Raw genomic sequence first — 26,367 nt, 5'->3', positions numbered from 1 at the left:
TGGTGATTTTATTACCAAAGAAGTTTTCAAGGCGATCCCAAATCTCCTTAGCAGTTGACTTGAAGTCCACATGATGAATGAAAGAGTCGGCCAAGCAAAGACCAATAAGAGCAATGGCCTTGGCATTCTGCTGCTTCCATAATTTGCGTTGTTGCTGATCAGTTGTCTCAAGACGCTCTTCCTCAACAACATCCCAAACTCCTTCACGCATCAGCAATAGTTGCATCTTGGTTTGCCACGTGGGAAAGCCTTCCCCCTTGATGCTCATTTGGGAGAGACTAAAATGAAATCGTTTAGACTTCACAAGCAGTTGTAGCTTGAATGAAGAGAGTTGAACTATTTTTTGATAAGTTAAGAAGTTTGTGATTCCACACCCCACACCACACTGTGTGAGCTCTTGGGCATTGTTTAAGTCTTCTGCTGTGTATACCCTCTGTTGGGTCTTTTCTAACATCTTCCACTATGCCTTTGCTGGATGCCCCAGACATATTTGACAGCTTGATGCCTTTGTTTCCATCCGATGCTCGGGATGATGATATCCATCAGAATGACACTTGGGAGCTGTGTGATTTGCCTTATGGCAAGAATGCCATTGGAACTAAGTGGGTTTACAAGATCAAATGGAAAGCTGATGGTTCAGTGGACTGCTACAATGCCCGTCTTGTTGCTAAGGGCTATGCTCAGTAGCTTGGCATTGACTTTGAGGAGACTTTTGCTCCCACTTCTAGGATCACTACCATTCGCATTGTTATTGCCTTTGCTGCCCACTTCCATTGGGTGATACATCAGCTTGATATTAAGACAACTTTCCTTCATGGGTATTTGCTGGAAGAGGTCTATGTTTCCCAAACTCTGGCTTTGAGGTTGAAGGTTCTGAAAGCAAGGTATGCCGCTTGAAAAAGGCCTTCTATGGATTGAAGCAGGCACCGCGGGCTTGGTATTCGAGAATTCATTCTCACTTGCTCACACTTGGCTTTCAGAACAGCCCTACATAGGCTACCCTTTAAATCCGCAAGCGTGTGACAGATTTGCTGATTTTAGTCCTTTATGTGGATTTATGTGGATGACATGTTTGTACCTGGGACACATGCTCAGCAAATTGCAGATTTTAAAGTTGATTTGCAGCTGACATTTGCTATGTCTGATCTTGGTCTTCTGCACTAGTATCTGGGTATTCAATTTGCTGGCAGTGAGGGGGGCATTTTGATGTCACAATCCAAGTACATTGGACAGCTTTTGCAGCGTTTTCAGTTTGAGGATTGCAAGCTAGTATCCACACCATTAGAGATTGGTTAAACTTCTCTTCTGAGGATGGCAGCGGTACATGTGATGTCACTGTCTATCAGCAGGCAGTTGGTTGTTTGATTTACCTATGCCATACGAGACCTGATCTACGGTATGCTGTCTCAATTGAGCAGACATATGCACAGCCCATCTATGCTCCATTGGCATGTCATGAAGCGTGTTTTCAGATATCTCAAAGCCACTCAGTATTTAGGCCTTCTTTATGGGGCTGATACTTCACTTGTCATGCATGGGTTCACTGATAGTGATTGGGCTGGTTGTTCTGACACTCATGTGTCACATAGTGGCAACTGTTTTATGCTTGGTACTTCATGTGTTACTTGCTTCATCAAGAAGTAGTGTACAGCTGCTACTTTTAGTTGTGAAGCTGAGTACAAAGCGGATTTACAGCTACAGTGGAGTGTGTTTGGCTTCGGAAGCTACTTGCAGATCTTTGTGCATGTTACACTACTCCTACCGTCATCTTCACTGATAGTCAGAGTGCTTTGGTTGTCACACGGAATCCAGTTTTCCATGCTTGCACAAAGCACATTGAGGTTCACTATCACTATGTCAGAGAGCGATTATCAGCAGGTGATATTGAGTTGTCTTATGTTCCCACTGAAGACAACTTGGTAGATCTTTTTACAAAGGGTCTACCTCGACCTAAGTTTGAGGCTTTTCGGCAAGCTGTAAACTTAGGACCTTTTGTAACTTGATCTGTTGTACTCTGTACAGTCATAGGTTGCTATATTCTATGGGACGAACATCTGCAACCATGACACTAGATATTTAGGTATCTTGAGCCATGTCCAGGATACTTCAGTCTATACCATGACGGGGGGTCTGTAGGCTATCTCATGGGCTATCCATAGATGCCACTTATACCTTGGTATGAGCCTTGTAGGCCTAGTTATAGTTAGTTAGGACTATTGGTACAGTTAGTTTAGGTAGCATCTAGGTTAGTTAGGACACTTAGTTCAGTTAGGGCAGTTAGCCCTAGGGTTTTGTTATGTTGGCTCTCCCTTGAGCCTCCACACTTCAGTTTTGCAGCAATCTATTATAGCATCTCGTTTTTCTCCATTGTGCTTCCATTTTTGAGCTTCCATTGCCCCTTGTTGGCCAGGAAGGCATCAATCTTGGCATACCATGCACGTGGGGCTTGTTTCAGCCCATATAAAGCTTTATTCAGCTTGCAAACTTGATATGCATTACCCGAAAGTTCAAAGCCAGGAGGTTGTTTGACATAAACCTCTTCATGCAAGTCCCCATTAAGGAAATTTATTTTTATGTCCAATTGACGAATATTCCAAACAAAAGTTGCAGCCATTGCAATAACTGATCTGATAGTTGTTATCTGGGATGAGGAGCAAAAGTCTCCTCATAATCTATTCCCTTTTTCTAAGCATATCCTTTGGCAACCAGCGGTGACTTGTACGGATCAATGGACCCATCTGGCTTCTTTTTACTTTGAAAACCCATTTGGTACCAATGACATGTTTTCTTGCTGTCAAATCCACAAGATCCAAGGTCTGATTTTTCTCAATGGACTGCAATTCTGTTACGCTCAAGTCGAGGTAACATGACCTCGGAAGGGTCAGTCGACATTTTCCTTTAAAGGATCAATGTTTGTATCATATTTGTTTGGGCTTTATGTAAATGATAAAAAAGGAATAAAGGTCAAGGTCCTTGGTGAGGGTGACATGGTACTAGACTAGGTGGATCTAAGGCTAAGGGACCTAAATGCATGAAATGTGCCTAGGGGCAGATGGTTTCAATGATATCCCAAGAGAGGGGTAAATGATGCATTAAGGAGGGACCCTAGAATGAAGACATGTGGCATACTAGATCCATCTAGGGAATTTTGGGGCTTGGTGGAGATTTAGTAAGCAAGAGCTTGAACGTAAATTTTGAGTGAGAAAGCTTACGACCACTGAGATTGGCTGTGAGGATAATTGATGTGTCAGCGCTCGTGATTCGACGTAACAAGCTAGGAGCAAACAGATTTTCGCGTCTCATTTGGTATCAAAGCGCAGATTTTGGGATCTCGTCGAGTTTGGAAGGCTAATGATGAATTAAGGATTTCCAGCGATTTCCAGTCGGGATCAGAGAAAAAGACTACGGGTAGTTCATTGTTTTGATTGGAAAATAACAAAGACATACCAGATACGCATTTCATTTGCTTCGGAAAATGACAGAGACGTACCATATACGCGTATTATTTGGTATCGCGAAAGGTCTGGAACTGGCTGGGCGTTTGACGACGGACAATACGGAGCCGAAATTCTACACAGATCGTAATTTGGCAGTTCGTCGGTCTGGGCAGCGTTGATGAGTAGCGCACGACGAGAGCTACTGTGTGGTTACGGAACTAGCTGTCGCATGATTTGGTAAGATACTGTGATTCCGTTCGTCAACCTGCAGTTGGCTTAGGGCCATGGAACTGATCTAGACATCCACGACGAATCACTTAAAGGAACTCTGGCTTTTGATATCTGCGTTACGTGGATGTCCTTCAACGTTATCGATGCTGGGTGACGTAGTGCTGTGGATTTTGCAAAGTCATGAAAATGAAGAGACCTGCGGATGTGATAAACGATCACGCTCTTTTTAGTCCACAATAGCTCATCAACGTTGGAACTGCGTGGAATAATTCGATTGAGAGAGAGCCACATCATCCATTCAAGACGGATTATAAATGTAGATTTGGAGTGGCTTACAGGGAGTGGTTGATCTCTTCATGCAACAGAAATATAACCAAGGAGCTTTCTATGCCTTCTAAGCTTTGTTGGAGTATTTGCTTGTTTATTTGCCTCCGTGTTTAAGTTAATTCAGATTGCAGGAGTTTCCCTAGCATAGGGAAAAGCGGGTTTGGTTACAGTGTGATATATGCCTGGTTAGCTTTAAATTTGGAAGTTGGACTTGTGATTTATTATTTAAAAAAAAAACACACACACACACACCCATTGACCTAAATGGGAGTAGAAGAAGAAGCTTCTAGGATGGATCCCGTAGAGTCGGGAGTTCGATCGACCCCACAGGTATCGCGCCTAGCAGGTCATACACTATGTGACAGAATTGCAATGTTAGAGGATGCCTTGCAACATATTTTAGCACATCAGTTACAAGCAAATGTAGGGCAATCTGAGCTCAGGAAAATAGACCATCTCGTGAGGAGAAAGTTAAATCTTCGATGGAATCAGAGTCTAGTGTTCATACGGTCGAGCCTAGGAGGGCTAAGGTGCCTAATATTGCCAATTATAGGCCAGAAAAGTATTCTGGTCGGATGTCTGACCGTAGCTCCGATATCATTGAGACCTGGTTACACAAATGGGACGAGGCCTTCGCCATTTGTGAATTCAGAAATGATATGAAGAAAATCCGCGAGGCCACCCATATGTTAAATGAGGCAGCGGATAGGTGGTGGATAAAACAGCAGAAAGATGGAGTGGCATCCACTACTTGGGAGGGGTTTAAAAAACTTCTTGCCTCCTGACGAAGCATCCCGAGCTTGGGATCAATATCGAAACCTTCGTCAGAGAAATTTATCAGTGGCGGAATACATTTATAAGTTTAGAGAAAGTGTAATGAAGGTTGATGAACCCCTACCTCAGTCAATCCAAGTAAAAGATTTTATCTTCGGATTGAATGATCGGATAAAGATGGAAGTTTGGGCTAAGTATGCGAACACGCTAGATGAAGCAATTGCCATAGCCTTGAACTATGATGATGCAAAAGGGAATAGACCAAGTGGGTTTGTGCAGGTTGGGACTTAGTATGGGTACCCGAAGAAAACTGGGTTTAAGAAGAAGTGGAATAGCAAAGGGAGTGCCTCACACCCTAGTGGTCAAGCCAAGCAGGCGAAACCAGTTGAGACTCCAAAATCAAGTACCACCATTGGAATGAAGAGAAAAGTAACACCAATGGCAGCCCGGACTTGGTTTCGCGAAGTCTTCTTTGAACCCAGAGTAAAGGGAAAAAGCGAGGAGAGAAGGTTTGTGTTTTGGATGCCTTCAGCCTCATAAGTGGAAAGATTGTCCACGAAACAAAGATTGTCGGATGGCTGAGATGGTGGTCTCAGAATGCGACATGGAAATGGAGGGAAGTCCCAGAGCAGAACAGATGCAGATTCAGCTAGTGGGATCTTCTCAAAGGTCAGTACCTGTTTTGTTATGTGTGTCTGTTGCTAAGTTAGTAACTAGTGCACCTGATAATTTCCTGTCAAAGCCCGCAGCAACGGGGTATACAGCTTTTAATGATACGGAGTTAATTAAGATGAAAGGGCAAGTGGCTAATCATGATGTCATTGTGTTGTTTGACTCAGCATCAACGCACAATGTAATTAACTCCAAGCTTGTAAGGAGGCTGAAACTAAAGACTAGCCCATCTGACTATGCATATACACTGAGAATGGCAGATGCAAGTTCAACTGAAGTATGGGACCAAAGGGTTACCCAGTTGGAGCTTCGAATTCAGGACTATGCTGAGAAGCTTGATTTTGAAATGACTAAGCTTGCTCATGCAGACATAGCCCTGGGTAAGGCTTGGCATTCTAGAAAGAATCCAGCCATAGATTGGAAAAGGCACATTTATCAATTCAAGATGAATGATGTGCTGTATGTCTTACGAGGTGAAAAGGATATACCTCAAGGACCGTTGGTTTCCGTAATGGAAATTCGAAAAGCTCAAGAAGAGTTTTTGTTTCTTTGTACAGCATCGGTAGAGCCGGTTGATGATTCTTCGGCTAGCACTGATGTTGTCCAAAATAGAGATGGCCAAGCTGGCTGATCAAAAAGCAGAGGAGTTCTCTGATTGTTTTAGGGATGAGCTATCTTATGGGTTATCTCTAGAGCGGAATGTCCAGCATAAGATTGAACTAATCCCGGGGGCAGAATCGACCTCCCTATAGGTTGAGTTTTACTGAAGAGGCGGAGGTGCGAAGACAACTGGAAGAATACCTCAAGTTGGGGCAGATTCAACCAAGTTTCTCACCTTTTGCTTCGCCAGTGATATTAAAGAAGAAGAAAGATGATACTTTTCGCCTCTGTATAGATTACAGAGCATTGCTTAATATCACTATTAAGCACAGGTATCCGATGGCTCGGATCGATGATTTGCTAGATGCATTACATGGGGCCGTAATTTTTAGTAAGATAGATCTTAAATGTGGCTACCATCAGATCCGTATTAGGGCCGAGGATGTGCATAAAACCACTTTTAGAAGCAGGTTTGGACATTATGAGTTTTTGGTAATGCCCTTTGGACTTAACAATGCTCCAGCTACATTCGCCATGCTTATGAACGATTTACTACGTCCATATATCGGAAAGTTTGTAGTATACTTTATTGACGATATTACTGAGCATCATGAATACTTAAGAATAGTGTTCAGTACTTTGAGGAAAGCCAGTCTTTATGTAAATAAAAAGAAAACTATATTGTGTATGGTAAGACTTGAATATTTAGGATTCATAATTACTCATGAGGGGGTAGAAATGGATCCAAAGAAAGTGGCTGCGATACTGACTTGGCCAATCCCTCAGAGTTTGACCGCTTTGCGATCATTCTTGGGATTTGTCCAAATTTATCGAAGGTATATCAAAGGATATTCCGAAATAGTATCGCCATTGACTGATCTGACCTTAGATAAAGTACCTTTTATATGGGGACAGAATCAACATGAAAGTTTTAACACCATAAAACAAGCTATGGTCTCAAGACCGGTGTTAAAAATAGTTGATCCCTAGAAACCGTTTTCCTTGAAACCGATGCAAGTGGCATTGCGGTAGGAGCAGTTACGTTATTTTCAGAATTAACAATCTCAAAGCCAGGAGGTTGTGTGACATAGACTTCTTCCTGCAGATCTCCGTGAAGAAAAGCAGTTTTGATGTCAAGCTGGTGCACTCGCCAATGATGATGGGCTGCAATGGCAATGACACATCTAATGGTAGTAATCCTGGATGTGGGAGGAAATGTCTCCTCAAAGTCAATGCCTTGTTGTTGGGCATTCCCTTTTGCAACAAGAGGGCTTTGTATCGATCTATGCTGCCATCAGATTTCCTTTTTAATTTGTAGACCCACCGGGTACCAATGGCATGCTTGCCGGGAGGGAGATCTACTAATTCCCATGTGTCATTTTTTGGCAATGGATTGTAACTCAGCTCTCATTGCATCCATCCACTCTTTGCTATCAAAAGCATCTTTATGGCACAAGGGCTCTTCATTGCAAGTTGTAGCAAGGAGTGCAAATTCAAGAAAGCGACCATGCATCTGTCTATTCCCTGATCTTGTCTGGGCAGCAAAAGGCTGATCTTGTTTGCTGTCCCTCAATAATGTATCAAGAAGCCATATGGGAACTTGCGTTTGCTGTCTATTGACAGCTCTTTCTTCAATGACTGCATCATGACTAGTGGGATCATTTTGTGCTGGAAGAGAAACCTGCAAATCAGCATGGGGTAGTGGCTGATTATTGCTTGGTGGAGGGCCTGCAGGATGCTCATGTTGCTGGTCAAAGTCCTCTTCTGAGGATGGCAGAGGTAACCAAGATAGAAAGGCATCAAACATGTCAACATCTGGCTTAGCTTTGCAGTCCACAAGAGGAGAAGCTGAATGTTCATCTCTACTGACAATAAACTTCCCAGTATTTGGTTGATATAACAGATACCCTTTGCTCTCGTGGCCGTAACCAATAAATATGCATTTGATTGCCTTGTCATCAAGCTTATGTCTCAGCTGAGATGGTACACGACCATATGCAAGAGACCCAAAAACTCTCATGTGTGAAAGTGAAGGCTTCTTGCCTTTCCATGCTTCATAAGGTGTAACAGTCTTCAATGCTCGTGTAGGTGATCTATTTAGCACATAGTTGGCACACATCACTGCATCAAGCCAAAATTTATTGGGCAAAGACTTGGCCTTAAGCATGCATCTAGCCATCTCCATTGTGGACCTGTTTTTCCTTTCAGAAACAGGATTTCTGCTGAGGAGTGTAAGGAGTAGTGCATGAGTGAATAATGCCCCGTGAAGACAGAAATGCATCAAACTCCTTAGACATATACTCTCCCCCCCTATCTGTGTTGAGGGTGACAAGCTTGCATCCTGATTTATTCTCAACCATATTCAGCCACCTTTGAAAGCATAAGAAAACTTCAAATTTGGCTTTTAAAGGATATACCCAGCAATATCTTGTGAAATCATCAATGAGAGTCATGAAATATTTGTACCCTCCAATGGCATTTTTCCTCATTGGGCCACAGACATCACTGTGCACTAGCTGTAATTTCCTTTGTGAGAGTTTTGGACAATTCTTTCGAAAAGGAAACCGATGCATCTTACCCAAAAGACAACCCTCACACACATGTTTGGAAACTGTGTGAGTTTGAGGTACATCATTTGCCATCTGCTGTGAATGTAGCTTTGCAAGAGCTCTATAATTGAGATGGCCCATTCTCTCATGCCAAAGATGAGTTTCAGCAAGTTGTGAATCTGAAATTGCAAATGCTTCAATAGAAAGTGCAGCTGAGTGATGATCAAGGTGATAAAGCCACTTTGGCAGAGTGCCAGTGAGAACTATGGCATTGTCATCAGGAAGATCATAAACTAGGCACCTTTAGCCATCACAAATAACTCTGAAACCTGAAGTGGCAATTGAAGAAATTTAAATCAAGTTGACTTCCATTCCAGGCACAAAAAGAACATTTGTCAGAGTAACAGGATGGCTTGAAATGGATGTGAGCTGCACATCTCCAATTCCTTTTACAGCATATGAAGCATTATTAGCACATGTGACAGTCCCCCCTCGAGGTGCATCAGCTAAAGAATGAAACAACTGTCTGCAAGATGTGACATGTTTAGAAGCACCACTATCAAAGTACCAGGACTGAGCATCATTAGTAGTAAAGAATGCATCAGCTTTGGAGGGATCAAATGAGCAATAGACAGCCCATGCCCAATCATCCTGAAGAGCACGTGCATGTGAAGCATCTTCTAGCTCATGGGATTCAATAGCATGTGAGGCATTAACTGTCAATCCTGCTTTGTTTTTCTCCGAAGCAATGCCCTTCCTGCATTCTGAAATGTCATGTCCAGGCTTGCGACAATAGTTGCATCTTTTCTACTTTGACTTATCTGCTGTATTTTTAGATGCATGGGAGGAATTGCAGGTGCTATGTGTAGATTTTGGCTTGCCCATAGGCTTGGAAGCCTTGCCTCTGCCTGTCTGCTTTGAAGCAAATGCATGATCAGGAATAATGGCTTTTCTATTAGCTCTACTTTGCTCTTCCTGCAAAAGCAAAGTAAGTAGCCGATCAAAAGAATAGTGGTCTGGATTACCCATGGCCACTAATCGAAGGGTTGTAGCAAACCCTTGATATGTATCTGGCAGTCCATTCAATGTGGTTCTGACAAGCTGTGAAATTGGCACCACCTCATCAATGTTGGCAAGCTGTTCCACGAGGTCCTTGACCTTTGTCAGGTATGCATCCATAGAGTCACCTTCATTCATACTGACTTCCTGTAATTGCCTTCTCAAATATGCAACACGAGCTTCATTGCGAATCTGATAGAGAGAAGCCAATTTATCCCAAGCATCCTTTGCTGTCCTGCAAGACCGGATGTGTGGAATAATGATTCTCTTGCATGATAAAGCAATACATGAATGTGCATTTGCATCTCTTGGATCCCATCTTGACTGTTCTTGAGTTGGAAGAGCAGTAGCAGGAGTGCTAGAGGAAGAGGCATCAGGAGGAGTACCCCCTGCACTCACCCTATAAGGTGCGCTGTTTGGTGGACTACTGCCTGGCACTATATGAATTGCATGATCCTTAGGCCTCTCGGGTGGAAGTTCACCCGGCAACGAGTTAGGAAAACACTCTCCAAACTGATTAAGAAAATTTTTCCGCTCTTTATCTAGCTTAGAGATTAGAAATTGTGGATCATCAGACTTAGTATCCTTTGCAAAAACTAAATACGCAGAAATATGATGTTTCATTACTGAGCATATAGCTGAAGCAGATACAACAAGGATTAACTCTCCCTTTAGTTTGACATCCAAAACATGTTTGTTCCCTCTATGCTCTAGGGAGATCTTCCGAGTATATGTATCCACCAAAGCATGAACTCTGTGACACCAAGGCATTCCCAGCAAAATATCACAGCCCTCAAGAGGCATTATATAAGATTCCTCGCTGTCCACAAAGCTCTGTATATGCAATCGGAGCTTTCCAATGATAGGGGTAACCGGAGTGCTAAACCCAAGACAAGCCAAGCCTACCTCACTCATAGGCTCCATCTCCTCTGCACGGATTCCAAGTTTGCCTGCCAATTCTAAAGAGAGAAATTTGCACGAGCACCTGGGTCAAAGAAAATCAATGTCATCTGATCCTTGACTTTGCCCCATGCTCTGCAAAGCTCCGTAGCATCGCCATTATAGTGATAACATCAGGCATTAACCTTGTAGATGGTTTAGGCTACTTGCCTTTTTGCTCTTCCCTATTATCCACTTTCCCTTTAAGCTTGCGTTTTGGGCAATCCTGTGCCGCATGACCCTCTTCTTTATAGTGAAGCATTTATTAGCCTCCATCAAGGCTTTCCTTTCCTCACATGACAACCAATTAGGACCTGGCCTATCACTCTTCTTCCCTTTGTTAAAAGGAGGCTTGGAAGCATTCCCTGGTTTCCCTGCTTTCTTGAAATTCTTGAACTTACTGCTTTTATACCCACTGGTTTTTCCTAACAGCAATGCATCAGCTGTAGTAGCATTCTCAATGAGTTGAGACATGTTGGTAACCCTTGTTTTAGTACAGTAGCCCCTAATTTCCTTTGGCAGCCCACAACAATATTTTTCAATTTGTTCTGACAAGGGCACATGCCTATAAGAGCTGACTGGCAAGAGAGCTTCCCAAAACTTTTTATTGTATTCTTCCAAGGTATGACAGTTGACTGCATCCAACTTGTGCTGTCATAACCTTTACCTCAAAGGTAGTGGTCAACCAGGTAGCTGAAAACACCTGCTTAAATTGAACCCAACTCCTGGGTATTCTATTTTGGAGCAGCAAATTTGTCCACCATTGTAGAGCATTCCCCTTCAGGAAAGTGGCTGCCTTTTGCATTTTTGAGGACTCACTGAGGTTCCCCCTTGAGAAGGCTGCATCAAACTACTGCACAAAAGTTAAAGCCTTCAACCTATCCTGAGCCCCATTAAAGGTCTCAAACTTCACTTGTAATCTTTAACCTTTCCTTTGGGTGTCAGATTATCATACACAGGCGGCTGCGAAAATGGAGGTTGTATTGCATTCCCTCCAGCCTGTCCTGTTGGAATGGTCACCTCCCCATTTGTAAGCCCCCATATGAGGAGAGCATGGGGGAGGTAGACCAAAGGATATTGGGGCTGCCACATGGGCAGCACACAGGCTGCCATGTGGGCAGCTATCCGGACAAGGCCAATGGGCTAGCAAGAAGGGTACCTAGCAAGTTGTGGAGCTCCTGATGTACGGGGCAGACACGTGGACATCAGGGACCTGCAGCAGCCTGATTGCGCAGGGATTTCCAGCACGGACAGATGGTGCTTCAGTACGGAGAAGGTGGATGCATACATGGCTGTATGGGGCTGGTGAAGGCCTGGCAGGAGGCAAGGATGCTGCAGCAGGAAGGCGCCTGCATGAAGAAAGATGCGGGGAAGATGGCGGAGGCTATGGGCAGGTGTGAGGCCTGCAAAAGGCCCTGAATCTAGGGCAGTAGGGCCCTGGCCAGTGGCGCAATACACATGGCAGGTCGGCCTTGCAAATGGCCCTGAAGGGGCCTAGTTTTGTGAGGCCATGGGGAGGGTTGCTGGGTCGGCCAGTGGACCCCACAATGGGTCAGTTTTGAGCAGACTGGTCGGCCACTTAGGGGCTTCCATTCAGTTACTACAAGGGGCCCTTGAGGGCCTATAAAAGGAGAGGCCTCAGGCCTCATTTCACATCCAACATTCAGCAACAGCAAGAGCAGACAGGAGCAGCCAGAAGCCACTACCTTGGGCCTCACACTGGGGGTGAAGGGGACTGAGTTCCCTAGAGGCTGGACCTTGGCTATCTTCTAGGGCAGCGAGGTGTTGTGATCATCAATATATATCCTTTGGAGCAGCAAACCTACAGTAGACAGGAGAAGGAGTTAGGGCTTTCTTGGGCCTACTCCCAGGAGGTGAAGGAGACCTACAGAGAGCTGCATACTGAGCTAGTAAGTGCTGCCTACCTAGGCTGATCTACAGGCAATAAGGTAGAGAGAACCACTTTGGTTAGAGAGTCTACATATGCTCGAGGTGGAGCACGTGGGCTTAGAGATCTAGAAGTGCTTGACATCTAGTAGGAGAACCTTTTGGAATGGTATCCTGTCCTACTTTGTGGACGGACAGAAATATAAAGTGTTGCTTCTATATTTGTCTTTGAGCATTGTCTATTTACTGGCTTGCACATCTATGCACATTAAGTTAAGAAGTTTGTATTCCATGCCCTATACCACAATGTGTGAGCACCTGGGCAATTCTATTAGTCTTCCGCTGTGTGTACCCTCTGTTGGGTCATTTCTAACATGTCCTGCACTACCACTACCCATTAGACAATTTGTCACACCAACCCAAGCATACCAAACATACTTGTAGGAGCTCCAAAGGTCTCTGACCTTCCATTTTGCATTCCTGGCTGCATGCCAATATTGCCATACATCATGTTAGGCATTGCGGGCTGCATATCCCCATATACATTGCCTTGCATCCCAGGCTACAGGGTAATTTCCAAGCATTCCTTGACCGTCATTAACTTGACCAGCCATCGCTTGAAATATTCAACCCCCACGAAAATACCCTGGATACAAAAAGGGTTGGGGGAAAACTTGCTTCCCTCGATTTAAATTAGTCCCTTGGCCATGCATAACTATACAAGGACCTTGAAAGGGCTGCTGCCCTGGAACTCCATGTACATTTGGCATTAGTGGAGGCTGTCCATCCAATGGATTCACACCAAATGACTGTTCCATGAAACCAGCCTCAAGGCCAACAAGAGGGTGGTAAAACAACTAACCAGCCATAAGTCTTCACATTAAGATACTCAACAAACACTCCAAACACAGATTGGGGGGAGCTAGAGTGCTCTTGCTCAACGAGACGAGGCCTTGACATGACCGTGACCCGGAACCCGTGACCCGACAGCTCAGACAGAGGGTCGACACACAGATCACACTTGGAGACATCCCCTCCTTGTTTAGAGTTGGAGCCCGACCGACGGGGGTCACAGTAGCCTTGGTTAGACTTAGAGCTACGACCAAGAGATTGCCAGGACCGCACCTCTGAGTGGCCGACAGCACTCTATTGCCGACTTCATGCCTCCACTGCCTCATCCATCCTGATATCTTGCTGTTGCTGGGGATGATGATGATATTGATGATGATGCTGAGATTGATATATAGTCGACCACCGACATCACTATGTTGTACTTAAGACTTAGTACTGCCACTCTGCATTTTTGGCATTTTGCATTTTGCATTGGTACGGACGCTCGTTTAGTAGCTCCACTACCACAGCTCTTTGTATCAGGATTTTCATAGTCTCATAGACCCATCGGTCTTCCAAAGACTTTAATAAACTTTCTTTCTTTCTTTCTTTCAAGTACAAAGACACAGACTGGCCCCAAAGCCTTGGTGTCCCTTTCGGTATTTCTTTATTAGTTGAAGAATCCCACAAATAGATTACACAATGATCACCATCTTACTCACGTTCAATGCTCTTCCCACTCTCAGTAGGCATCAATATCACAAACATTAGCCCTGTGGGGCTCTGCTCTCACACTCAGTGCAAACACCTGCATTAGAACTCGAGAGCTGTTACTAGCAGCCCATGCAGGACTACACACTCCCCAGACAACCACAAGTGTCCACCGACTCACTAGAGTATCCAAACAATGGGTGAAAGCATCACTGATCTACCCACAATGCTCGGAAGCACGAACTTACTCTGCAAGCATTCATTGTGAATCATCTTGCCAAGCAAGACCCTCAAAAAACATAGCCCAAGGATCATAGGGAATCACTAGAAGGGATGGGTGCGCCCTTCACCAGTAGCGCCCTCTTGAGCATAAGCATAGAACCAATGGCCAATTGTCAGGTGACCAAACTCAGCTTGTCAAAAACTCGAACAAGCAGCAAGCATTAATATCTGCCCCCGTACAACAACAGAATTGTCTCGCTAGCCTTGCGTTCATACAACCATCAGCGTTGTGTACGTCAGCCTGCACGACAATCAATGAACTGTACGTATGGAGCTGTAAAACAGCAAAGGTACAGCCGCGTCAAAGGTGTAGAGGGATCATGATAGCTGGGAGTGACGTGAGCAATAGGTAGAACCTACTCTGATACCACTGTAGACTCAAGGAAGCGGAAGGATGCACAAGAATGGAGCAAGACCTGAAAGCCGTCACATCAACTATGAAAGAATGAAAGTACAAAGTACAATAAAAGGGAACCCTAGGACATAGTGCCCTAGTGGTATCACTAGTGCTAGGTGTCATAAGACACTAAAAGTACTAAGTGACCTAACTTCTAATAACTAAAGCTACATGGCACATACCAGGGCCCAGAGGGCATCAATAGGACCGGGAGATGATGGCCTACACCTCGTCCTCCTCCTCTTTATGATCTGCATCCATAATAGCAGATACTTTTGCTGGGGTTAATTATCTGTCTATTCGATGCTCTTGAAACAATTCATCCTTGTTGACTATAATCTTCTTGGATGGTTGGATTGTAGAGATGGTATCCATTCAATTCCACACTGTATCTGATAAAGATACACTCTTGACTTTTTATGTCAAGCTTTGTCCTGCACTAAGACTTCATGTGGATTCTTTCCTTTCACTACCTTCCTCAAACTCCTTTTGACGATACACTCTTGACTTTTTATGTCAAGCTTTGTCCTGCACTAGACTTCATGTGGATTCTTTCCTTTCACTACCTTCCTCAAACTCCTTTTGACAAAGCTTGACTTTTCAAGTCAAGCTTTATCCTGCTTTAGACTTCATGTGGACTCTTTCCTTGCACGACCTTCGTCAAACTCCTTTGTCCTGCACTAGACTTCATGTGGATTCCTTCCTTTCACTACCTTCGTCAAACTCCTTTTGATCAGGTATGTTGCGGTATGCATTGCTTATGCTTGCCCCAAAACGTTGGGAAGTTGTTTGCTGTTAATCATTGACCTTGTCATCTATGTTATGGATTCGTTCTCGCTTTTGGCTACCCCATTGTAAGATGGAGTAAGAGCTGTAGTAACTTGACACTTGATCCCCCTTGAGCTACATAATTGATTGAATTCTATTAACAAGAATTCTCCCCCCCATATGTCCTCATTATTTTAAGTTTCTTTCTTGTTTCATTTTCCACCCTTGCCATCAATTCTTTGAATTTGTCAAATGACTCATACTTTATCTTGAGAAAGTATATTCATATTTTTATACTAAATCATTAGTGAAGGTTAGAAAATACACTGCACCTCCAAATGACGGTGTGGGCAAATCACTACAACAAGTGTACTATTGGAAGCTTATGAAGGTCTCGCTCCAAGCTTTTCAGGGATCATGAAGACGTGTAAGGGATTTGATCATCTGACACCATCAACTTTGGATTGACTTAGTCGCTTTCAACATGTATTCCATTATAACATCGTAACTTAGTTAGATGTACAATTCTCTTGTCATTTCTCTAGCAATTTCTCCTTGACAATGAATGAGATCTCTTTTGTAGCCTCTTTATTTGTATATTTAAAGCTTCGAGTTACAAGATCAAATGCCTTGTGCAATAAGGTTACCCTAAGCTGCCAATCCTTATCATATCATTCCTTGCATATTATTTTGTTACTTATGGCACTCCCTTTGACAGCTAGTGTTGGAAATTGGAATTGATAAATTGCAAAAAGGAGAGGAATTAAATATAGAGCTAGTTGCAAGTTGAGTTTAAGTTGAGCAAAATTTATTTTATTTTTCTGGAATAGGTGGAGATAGTGTTAAGAACGTTTTCAAACTATCCATTTTCCTATTTGAAAACATCTTATCATGGCCAATGGCATGAATTGTTGACATGGTATGTTGCGGTCTTAAACTTTGTATATAATGAGTAAGTAGTTTCTCACAGCTAACCTTTGTATGGTTTTATGAACTCTTTAAGAGTATCTTGATAGTTTTTTTACATTGTTGTGTGGAGGCATATTGATGTGATGTTGTGACAGATTACAAACAATCACGGTCATACGCTAGAATGCAGCCATTACATGCCGTCTCCAATGCTCGTACAAAGGCCATTGCCATGTGTAATATATTGTCATGGAAACAGGTTGGTCTTTTTTGGGCTGTAATGAAATTATGGCTGTTGACGTGTTTCTTCCAAGTAGTGATAAGCAAGGCTTGTAATGCCTTTACTTTGTTCATTTCATTCATATTATATCTATGTGATCTATATGGTATGTGATCTATATGTGTGTGTGTGTGTTTGGAGGGGAGGGGAGGGGGGTGGGCGAACCTATATCCAGGCAGTGGTCCCGTCTTCAGATATCATAGTAGGTGGGGCAAGTGCATATGAAGTGCTCCTCTGTCTGCACCTCTGCCAATGTGCATAACCTGCAAGTCCGTTGCTCTCTAGGTGTGCTTGTGGCTCTCCCTGTCTCGATCCTTAGCCAATGGGATGAGACTTGCGTCTGTCCGATGGCAATCCTCATTGCATGTGAGACCCGTCTGTCCTTGAGATACTGGGGCCTAGTAATCACTCCATTCTCTGGTACCCTTAAGAAATGATCATGGTAGGACTAGATCTTGGTGTGAAACTCCTACCCCAAGTCCGCGATGTATAGAGATGGAGTAGATCCAATTGTGTGATACGGTTGATTCATCTCATGGAATGCGAAGAGACGGGTATCCAAGTTATATTGAAAGGGGGAGGGTGATCCATTTGAATACCCTAGCCGTCAAACCATCTAGATATGTGTGCGTACCATTGCGTGAACCCCACTCTTGCTAGTCGTCTGGATAAATTTAATGCCAATCTCGACAGCCTCCAACTAGGCAAGGCCCATACTCCATGAAGATATGTTACTATTGTGAAGATGACATCAAGATGAAGTTGTGTCATAACGAACTTTGCCTGCATGATTTGATGTGGGACCAAGGGCTTACTCTGAATCATCCTGGACCTCATAGTCACATGTGGCATCTCAAGTCTTCGCCATTCGGTTGCCGATTGGCTGCTCCCCCAGAAGGGTGTTGCATACATGGCTGTTGGCTGCTCCCCCAGAAGGGTGTTGCATACATGGCTGTCGGCCTCACAAGTGTATCAAATAACGATCGCTTCGTTGGGAGTCCTGGAACTCTGTTCTTGAAAGCAATGTCGCTCTAGTGGAGCTAGGGCCCTGTGTCCTTGTGTGAGGCATGCATGAGTCATTGTGAAAACTAGTCCTATGAAGACCTTTCACAAGCCCTGTGAAGATTGCTCTAGATAGGTGTATGAATGTACTATCTCAACTGGCTCCCCTTGCTAAGTGAAACTGTGGTGGAAGAGAGAGAGAGAGAGAGAGAGAGAGAGAGAGAGAGAGAGAGAGAGAGAGAGAGAGGGAGGGAGGGAGGGAAGGAGGGAGGTTTATTAAAGTCTTCGAAAGAAGAGAGAGAGAGAGAGAGAGGAGAGAGTTTATTAAAGTCTTCGAAAGACAGATGGGTTTGTGAGACTGTGAAAAATCCTGATACAAACAAGCTATGTGGGTGGAGCTACTAAACGAGCATCCACTCCGATGCAGAATGTAAATGATAAGTGCTGAGTGCTACATATTCATGGTTGAGTGCTACGTAGTCATGTTAGAATGATAAGTGCTGAGTGCTACATAGTCATGTTAGAATGGTGATCGTCTACCCAACACTAACATCCTCATCATTGGAGCGTTGAGGGGGATGAGGTACTAAGGGCATAAAGTCACAGATAGAGTGCTAGTGGCTAGCCGCAGACGTGGTCCTATGTCGTCTCCTGGTCGTAGCTCTACATCTGATAAGGGCTACAGTGACGACTGTCGGTGGAGCCCCAACTCTGAACAGAGAAGAAATATCCCTAAGCGTAATCTATGCGTCAATCCTCTGTTTGAGTTGTCGTGTTGCTGGCTCTGTGTCACGATCATGGCGGGGCCTCGTAATGTGGGAGTGCGCATGGTTTGGCTAGAAGAACTCAGTGATCGAGCTCTAAGAAGAGTCTGTGAGTGAAAGGGAGAGAGCAGGAGAGTGAGAGCACGATCATGGCGGGGCCTCGTAATGTGGGAGTGCGCATGGTTTGGCTAGAAGAACTCAGTGATCGAGCTCTAAGAAGAGTCTGTGAGTGAAAGGGAGAGAGCAGGAGAGTGAGAGCTGAAATCGATAGTTGCAATAGATGAGTGTATTACAACTGAAGAGAGTGATAGGTTTTGTCTAAGTGACAAAACCTTATCCTTCACTAACCGTAGTTAGTGAACTAACTGTGGTTAGGGGAAAAAACCTCTAAGTGAGGGAAAGTGTCCCCAACCTACTTATTACATTACATTGGTCATTGCTAAATTATAACAATAATTCTAACACCCCCCTGTAGTGCCAATGTCATGTACAAGGAAATGATCAATCACCAAAAGGAGATAAGTTCAGGGCACTGCGAAATGCCTCAAACTTTTCACGTGGAAGTGCTTTGGTGAAAATGTCTACAACATTGTCATGTGTTGACACATAGATCATACTGATCTCGCCTACATGCAACTTCTCTCTAACGTAGTGATAGTGAACCTCAATGTGCTTCGTGCGAGCATGAAACACAGGATTCTTTGCCACTGCAATAGCACTCTGACTATCAGTGAGAATTGGAGAAGGACCCTCAAATGAAAGATGAAGATCAGCAAATAAACGACGCAGCCAAACACATTCAACTGTCGTTGTGAAAGCTGCCCTGTACTCAGCTTCACATGAAGAGGTAGCCACTGTAGATTGTTTCTTGCTCAAGCAAGAAATACAAGCTTTGCCCAAAAAGAAACAATTGCCACTTGACAGCCCAATCTGAGTCACTGTAGGCATGCATCTGCAAGTCACCCCCCCTGGGAAACATCAAGCCAAAAGACTTGGTACCTTGCAAATAACGGAAGATGCGTTTTACAGCCTGCCAATGCATAGTCTTTGGGTTGTGCATATATTTGCTCACTTGAGAAACTGCAAACTGAATACCAGGTCGTGTACTGCAGAGATAAATGAGGCATCCAACAGCCTGACTGAAGAGTGTGACATCAAATGATTCACCTGCTTCATGCATTGTAAGCTTCAGCCCCGGCTCCATGGGAGTAGCTATGGGCTTACAATCCTGCATGTTGAATCTGTCCAAGAGTTTCTACACATACTTGGATTGAGACATAACGATGCCACTTTTCTCGAGTGAACTGGATCCCCAAATAAAAGTGTAGCAGCCCCAAATCTGACATGTCAAAAGGGTCTGCAATTCAGCTTTAAAATCTGCAATATTATCTTCATCTACATAAAGAATGATGACTAAAATATCCCCCCATCCTTCTTGATGTAGAGGGTGCTCTTAGTTGGACTATTGTGCAGCCCCTTGCTGGTCAGAAAGGCATGAATTTTGGCATACCATGCACGTGGGGCTTGTTTCAGCCCATACAAAGCTTTATTCAGCTTGCATACCTGAAGTGCATTTCCTGAAATTTCAAAGCGTGGAGGTTGTTTGACATAAACCTCTTCCAACAAGTCTCCATTAAGGAAGGCTGTTTTTATGTCCAACTGATGAACATTCCATTGAAAATTTGCAGCCATGGCGATAACTGACCGGATGGTTGTCATTCTGGATGTAGGAGTAAAAGTCTCCTCATAGTCTATGCCTTTTTTCTGAGCATATCCTTTCGCAGCCAGCCTTGGCTTGTACCTATCAATGGTCCCATCTGGCTTTCTTTTAACTTTGAAAACCCACCGTGTACCTATGGCATGTTTACCTGCTGGCAAATCGACAACTTCCCATGTCTGATTTTTCTGAATGGACTGCAACTCATCGTGCATGGCATTCATCCAATGCACATTATCCTGCGCCTCTTCAAATGTCTTAGGCTCCTCCTCATCAAGAAGAGTACCTGCATAAGCTGATTCAACTGAAAGAGCACCTCCCCCATGCCTTACTGCACTGCGAGTTCTGCCAGGTAATGGAGCATCAATTTTACTCTCCCTGAGAGTTTGTAACAGCCAATTTGGGACTGTTTTTGCTGCATGTATATCTGCAATTTCTTGCTGAACAACCTCTTCCACAGCTTGTGGAGGTGGTAAGACATCCTGTGGCTGAATCGGAGCATGTGGAGGTATCTGAAAATTTTGATTTGCATCAGATATATCAGCAGGGGAACCCAAGGCAATGGGTAGTAATTCCTCAAAGACATCATCGGAAGAAGTAGGAAAATCAAATTCAGCTTGAGTGTGAGCTGAATTTTCTGAAAATATAACATCTCTACAGACAATAATCTTGCGTGTGACAGGATTGTAGAGACGGTAGCCCTTGCTCTCTGCACTGAACCCAACAAAAAAGCATTTGATTGCCTTATCAGACAACTTATGTCGAAACTCAATGGGCACATGAGCATATGCAAGGCATCCAAAAACACGGAAATGATCCACAGAAGGCTGTCTCCCTTGCCAAACTTCATAAGGAGTCTTGGTCTTCAAAGCTTTTGTGGGTGCTCGATTCAAAACATAATTGGCACACATGAGACCTTCAAGCCAAAACTTGTGAGGCAATTTTTTGCTTTTTAGCATGCATCTATCCATCTCCATAAGAGTACGATTTTTCCTCTAAGCTTTGCCATTTTGCTGAGGAGTTAGCCTCACTGTAAGCTGATGTACAATGCCCTTGTCTTTCAAAAAAGCATCAAAATCTCCAGACAAATACTCCCTTCCTCTATCTGTGCGTAATGTCTGTATCTTGAGTCCTGATTCATTCTCAACCATGGTTGCAAAGTGTTTGAAAACCATAAACACTTCTGATTTGCGTTTCAGCCCATAAACCCAAGTGTAGTTGGAGTAGTCATCTATAAAAGTGACAAAGTAAAGATGACCACCCAATGATGGAGTCCTCATGGGACCACAGACATCACTATGGATAAGCTGTAATTTTCGAACAGCTTTTACTGATCCATCCTTCTTAAAAGGAAATCTGTGCATTTTACCAAGAATGCACCCTTCACAGGCATGTGGAGGAGGTGTTTCAAGAGGAGGCAATGCATCAACCATGGCATGTTTTTGAAGCGTCATCAAGCTGCCATAATGCATGTGTCCATATTTGGCATGCCATAACTCCGCATTCTGCATAGCAGCAGTAGGAGTGCAAACTGCAAGAGCATGTGCTGGTCTTTTCTCATACATGTCAAGCTGAAAAAGACCACGTAACAAAGTGCCAGACAATCTCAAGGCATAGTCATTTTCTCTGTCATGGACTGCACACTTGTCATCTTCAAAAATGACTTGAAATCCAGCTCTGTTAAGAGTGGACACTGAAAGTAGATTTTTTGTGATACCAGGCACATACAAGACATTAGAAATTTTGAATATTGAGCCATCAATGGCTGTAAGTTCAACTTCTCCGGTACCACGAACTGCATAGGAGTTGTTGTTGGCACGTGTGACCTTTTTACCAACGGGTGGTGGATGCAGAGATGTGAAAAGACACTTCCTGGAAGTGATATGCTTTGAGGCACCGCTATCAAAATACCATGTATTTTGTGTCTCATTGACATTGAAAGCTGATGCATCCTTGGAAGAATCATAAGTGCATGTCAGAAAAGCATAAGAGTCATCATTACAAGTGGCTGTACTATCCGGAGCAGCCAACTGACAGTCTGAAATGCAAGACAAGAAGACATAGTCGTGCTCCACAAAGTTGGCTGTAGCTTGCTCATTGTCAGATGCATGAGGAGCTGAATCTGAAACAGCCATACCGGAGCTGTTTTTCTTTTCTTTTGCAATCCTTTTCTTGCATTCTCCAATGTAGTGACCTGGCTTTTTGCAGTAATGACATATTCCCTTCTTCTTGGGCTTACCTGCATCACCCTTAGCCTTTTGAGAAGGCTGTCCTGAACCACTGGAAGGCTGATTTGCTGATGTCTTTGCCTGTCCCTTTACTTTAGGCTTGAATTTTGAAAGCATGGCACGTTCACCTGCTCGTGAAGCCATGTTTTTCCTGGTCTGCTCTTCCTGCAACAGAAGTCCTATCAACTCGTGAAAATTGAGAGGATTTGCACCCCCCCTCAACGACAAATTCAACGAGGTATGAAAGCTGAGATAAGACTCAAGAAGAGAATTCAGAGAAGTGGTAATCATCTTTGAATCAAGAATGGTCTCATCAATATTCAGCAATTGCTCTCGTAAATCCTGTAGCTTTGTGAGGTGCAATGACATGGAGTCACCCTCTTCCATATGTGTATGAGACAATTCTCTTTTTAAAAAGGACGCCTTGGCATCATTCCGAGTTGCATAAATGCTCTCCAAAATATCCCATGCTGCCTTTGAGGTCTTACACGACCGGATATGTGGAATGATGAATCTTTTCACTGAAAGAGAAATACACGACAAATCTAAAGCATCACGTGAATCCCATCTCTTCTGCTCTGGAGTGATAGGTATAACTGCACCAATAACTTGTGCTACAGCTGTACCCTGTGTACGACCTCTGCCTCCTCCTTGTTGGGGAGGAGTATTAGGTGCTACATTTGCTGGCCGGAACTCATCCCCATTTACATAGTCCCACAAATTACGGGAAATCAGAATATTACGTACCATAAAACTCCAAAGGGAGTAGTTGGTACCATCCAGCTTATCCTCTTGTGAGAGACCACTGAACTGGAAATCATTCTGATTTTGATGGGCCATGTTTGAGAAAGAAAATACAGCAAATGCAAATCTGAATTGCCTTGCTAGGAATGGAGTGCACAATTCCCAAAAAATACAGCCAAACACTAGCTTAAAATGCAACTCAAATCTCTGTAATGTCTATCAGAAATCTGCCAGAGCATCCAATCTCTCCCAAAACCTGCCAAAAGTGCTTCAAAACACTCACAAAGAGGCAGTGTGAACTGAAACCTGCAAAATTGCTCTCCCAACACAAAAGCCCCAATTTGTGGCTTGAAATTGCAACCAGAAAGGGGCAAATGGTCTGAAAGCCCCAATTAATTGAAAGCCCCAAATTTGTCTGCCAAAGCTCCAAATGTGCTCCCAAAAATACAGCCAAACAATGGTCATATGCACAAGAGCTTGACAAAACTCTTTCCAATATCCTCCTGCAAGAAAACCCTGCAAGAATGCAACTTTCCATGCCCACCTACAAAGTGACCTTCAAACTGTACGGACTAACAGTTCGGAACTGTCAGTCCGATTGAATGCAGCTGTACAGAACTGTACAACGCAGCCTGTACGGTCGAAATCCGTGCACCTGTACGGATGTACGGATGCACATATCTGACAGCAATGTACGGCGAGTTGACTGGCAGCTTGTATGGACGACGAGGTCGACGCATGTAGGTACGGACAATCGTACGACAGCTGTACAGACTGACAGAATGTATGGGCTGACGGACGAGCTGGCGACGAGCTGTACGACTGACGGTACGGGGGCTGTACGGTTTGGCGACGTTGTACGACTGACGGCGAACTGTACGGATAGGCTACATGCTGTATGGCGCCTGTGTACGAAATGCACGGAAGCTGCATGGGCTGACGCAATGGTACGGGGATCTGTAGGGGCTGTACGGTGACGTACGGACGGAGCTATACGACGATCTCAGATGGAGCTGTACAGATGGGCAGCAAGCTGTTGAGCTTGAAGCAGGGAGATTGCGAGCAAGGAAGCAGGGAGTAGGGTCAACCCGCTCTGATACCAAATGTGAGTGAAAGGGAGAGAGAAGGAGAGTGAGAGCTGAAATCGATAGTTGCAATAGATGAGTGTATTACAACTGAAGAGAGTGATAGGTTTTGTCTAAGTGACAAAACCTTACCCTTCACTAACCGTAGTTAGTGAACTAACTGTGGTTAGGGGGAAAAACCTCCAAGTGAGGTAAAAGTGCCCCTAACCTACTTATTACATTACATTGGTCACTGCTAAATTATAACAATAATTCTAACAGAGTCTATCAAGGAGGTCTGTTGCTGTCTCCGTGATCGAAGTAGATGCTCGCAGTGTCTGACTGCCTCGTGAATGAAGGCGGCTAAGTATCTCTGGTGTGGATAGGAGAGAAAGCGGGACAATATCCCAAAATTGTCTCTGAAGAGGCAATAGAAGCATCCTCGGATCTCATAGTATGCTGGGCATCTGAAAATGAATGCTCCTCCCCGACTCAATCTCCTGGATGTCACATAATGTGCATATGCGCCTCTCCCTAGGCAAACCCTCAGCCCTGTAGGACATCTCATGGGCTATCCATGCCACTTCTTCCTTGGTATGTGCCTTGTAGGTCTAGTTATAGTCAATTAGGACTGTTGGTATAGTTAGTTTATGTACCATCTAGGTCAGTTAGCCCTAGGGTTTTGTTATGTTGGCTCTCCCTTGAGCCTCCACTCTCAGTTTTGCAGCAATCTAGTACAGCATCTCGTTTTTCTCCTTCTTGCTTCCATTTTTTGAGCTTCCATTGTTGTACAATAGTATTAGAGGAGGTTAGGGGTCCACCCTCTAGCCATTTCCAGCCACCCGGAGCCCTTCTGGAGCCATTGGGAGCTGTTTGTCAGCCTGTTTCTTGCTGGTTTGCTGGTCTTCTACACACCCGTGAGCATTTGTGGCTTCTCCAAGCATTTCTATTGCGGGAAGCTTGCATTTTGGAGTGCCTGCTGCAAAGGAAGACCTATTTTGGAGCTTTTTGGAGCTGCAGCCGCCTCATACATGAATTCGTACAATAGTACGGCATTTATCCCTCCCCAATAGAACGGCTCCCACAATACATCCCCTGCTGGCTTCATAACAGGACTTGGTAGGAAACCACACACCACTCAAAACATCATTTGAGGAGGACTATCCAAGGCTGAGAACCCTTATTGATTGAAGGACACAACTCATTATTACAAGCATTTTTGGGGGACTACCTAGGGCAGAGTATCCAAGCACACATAGAATAGATCAGAAACAAAAGTCCCGATCATCAGGTACATAAACCTTTGAATGGAGAGAGAGATCTCTGATGTCAGCAGTGAGAGCATAAGTTAGTGTCGAAGCATCATCTTCTTCTTCGTCTTCACTTGTTGCAGCCCCAACCAAGTTGGTATGATCCTTGTTTTGTTGCTTGGCAAGCTTCTGGAAGCAACGATCCTTGATGTGACCAAGCTTCCCACAGTGATTGCATTTGAAGGGCTTGAATTTGCCTTTGCCCTTGGAGTACAGTGCATTGGAGTCTGGAGTGTTTGCATACTGTCTTTCATGATCAATGAACATAGCAACCATAGGCTCATAACCCATTTGTGTCACACGCAACGCTGGTATGATCTCCTGATACTTAGAAATTTCCTCAATGCTCGAGAGGAGCACATCAACTTGATCATCTTCTCCCACAGGGGCCTTCAGATTAGCAAGCTGAGTGACAAGGGATTCCATATGATTCAAGTGAGCAAGAAGAGAGTCTTCATGCTTCATTTGCAGCTTGAAGGGTTCTTGTCTTAGGAATACCTTTGAATTGATGACTTTGTTCCGAACAATCCTTCACACTTAGCCCATAAGTCATGAGCAGTGGAATGAAAATCAAAATGATGAATAACTTCATCACCCAACCCCAAACCAATGAGAGAAAGAGCTTTGTCATTCAGATTTTCCCAGTGTGCAATTTTCTTTTCATCTGATGGTGGCTTTTTCTCCTTGTCACTAACAATTTGCCACACTCCATCTTTCATAAGTGCAAGACGCATCTTTGTTTGCCATGTAGGGAAGTTCTTACCAGAAAACTTCTCGAACGAAATGGTAGTTGATTTGGAAGAATTCATGGCCGGAAAAGAGTAGAAATGCAAGTGTAACTATGGAAAGATCACCTTGGTAAGTTCTTTATGAGCTGAAGCAGCT

General features: G+C 44.0%; 1 protein-coding gene and 1 pseudogene across 3 annotated transcripts in view; one reads left to right on the top strand and one right to left on the bottom strand.

The window, feature by feature from the left end:
- Positions 1-26,367, top strand: part of LOC147897789 (uncharacterized) — a 160,285-nt gene that overhangs the window by 36,760 nt on the left and 97,158 nt on the right. For all 3 annotated transcript variants that reach the window (XM_087380506.1, XM_087380508.1, XM_087380507.1), the window contains one exon: positions 16,529-16,632. In XM_087380506.1, coding sequence (XP_087236632.1) covers positions 16,529-16,632 — 104 coding nt within the window. The remainder of the gene's footprint in view (positions 1-16,528; positions 16,633-26,367) is intronic.
- LOC147897790 (uncharacterized) lies at positions 8,884-12,995 on the bottom strand (annotated as a pseudogene).

Source organism: Dipteris shenzhenensis, chromosome 10, assembly GCF_047967505.1.
Source record: "Dipteris shenzhenensis isolate YYH24624 ecotype China chromosome 10, Dip_SZ_1.0, whole genome shotgun sequence".
Classification (NCBI taxonomy): Eukaryota; Viridiplantae; Streptophyta; class Polypodiopsida; order Gleicheniales; family Dipteridaceae; genus Dipteris; species Dipteris shenzhenensis.
The sequence above is the reverse complement of the archived record's forward strand: the minus strand, read 5'-3'. Positions and strand labels throughout refer to the sequence as shown.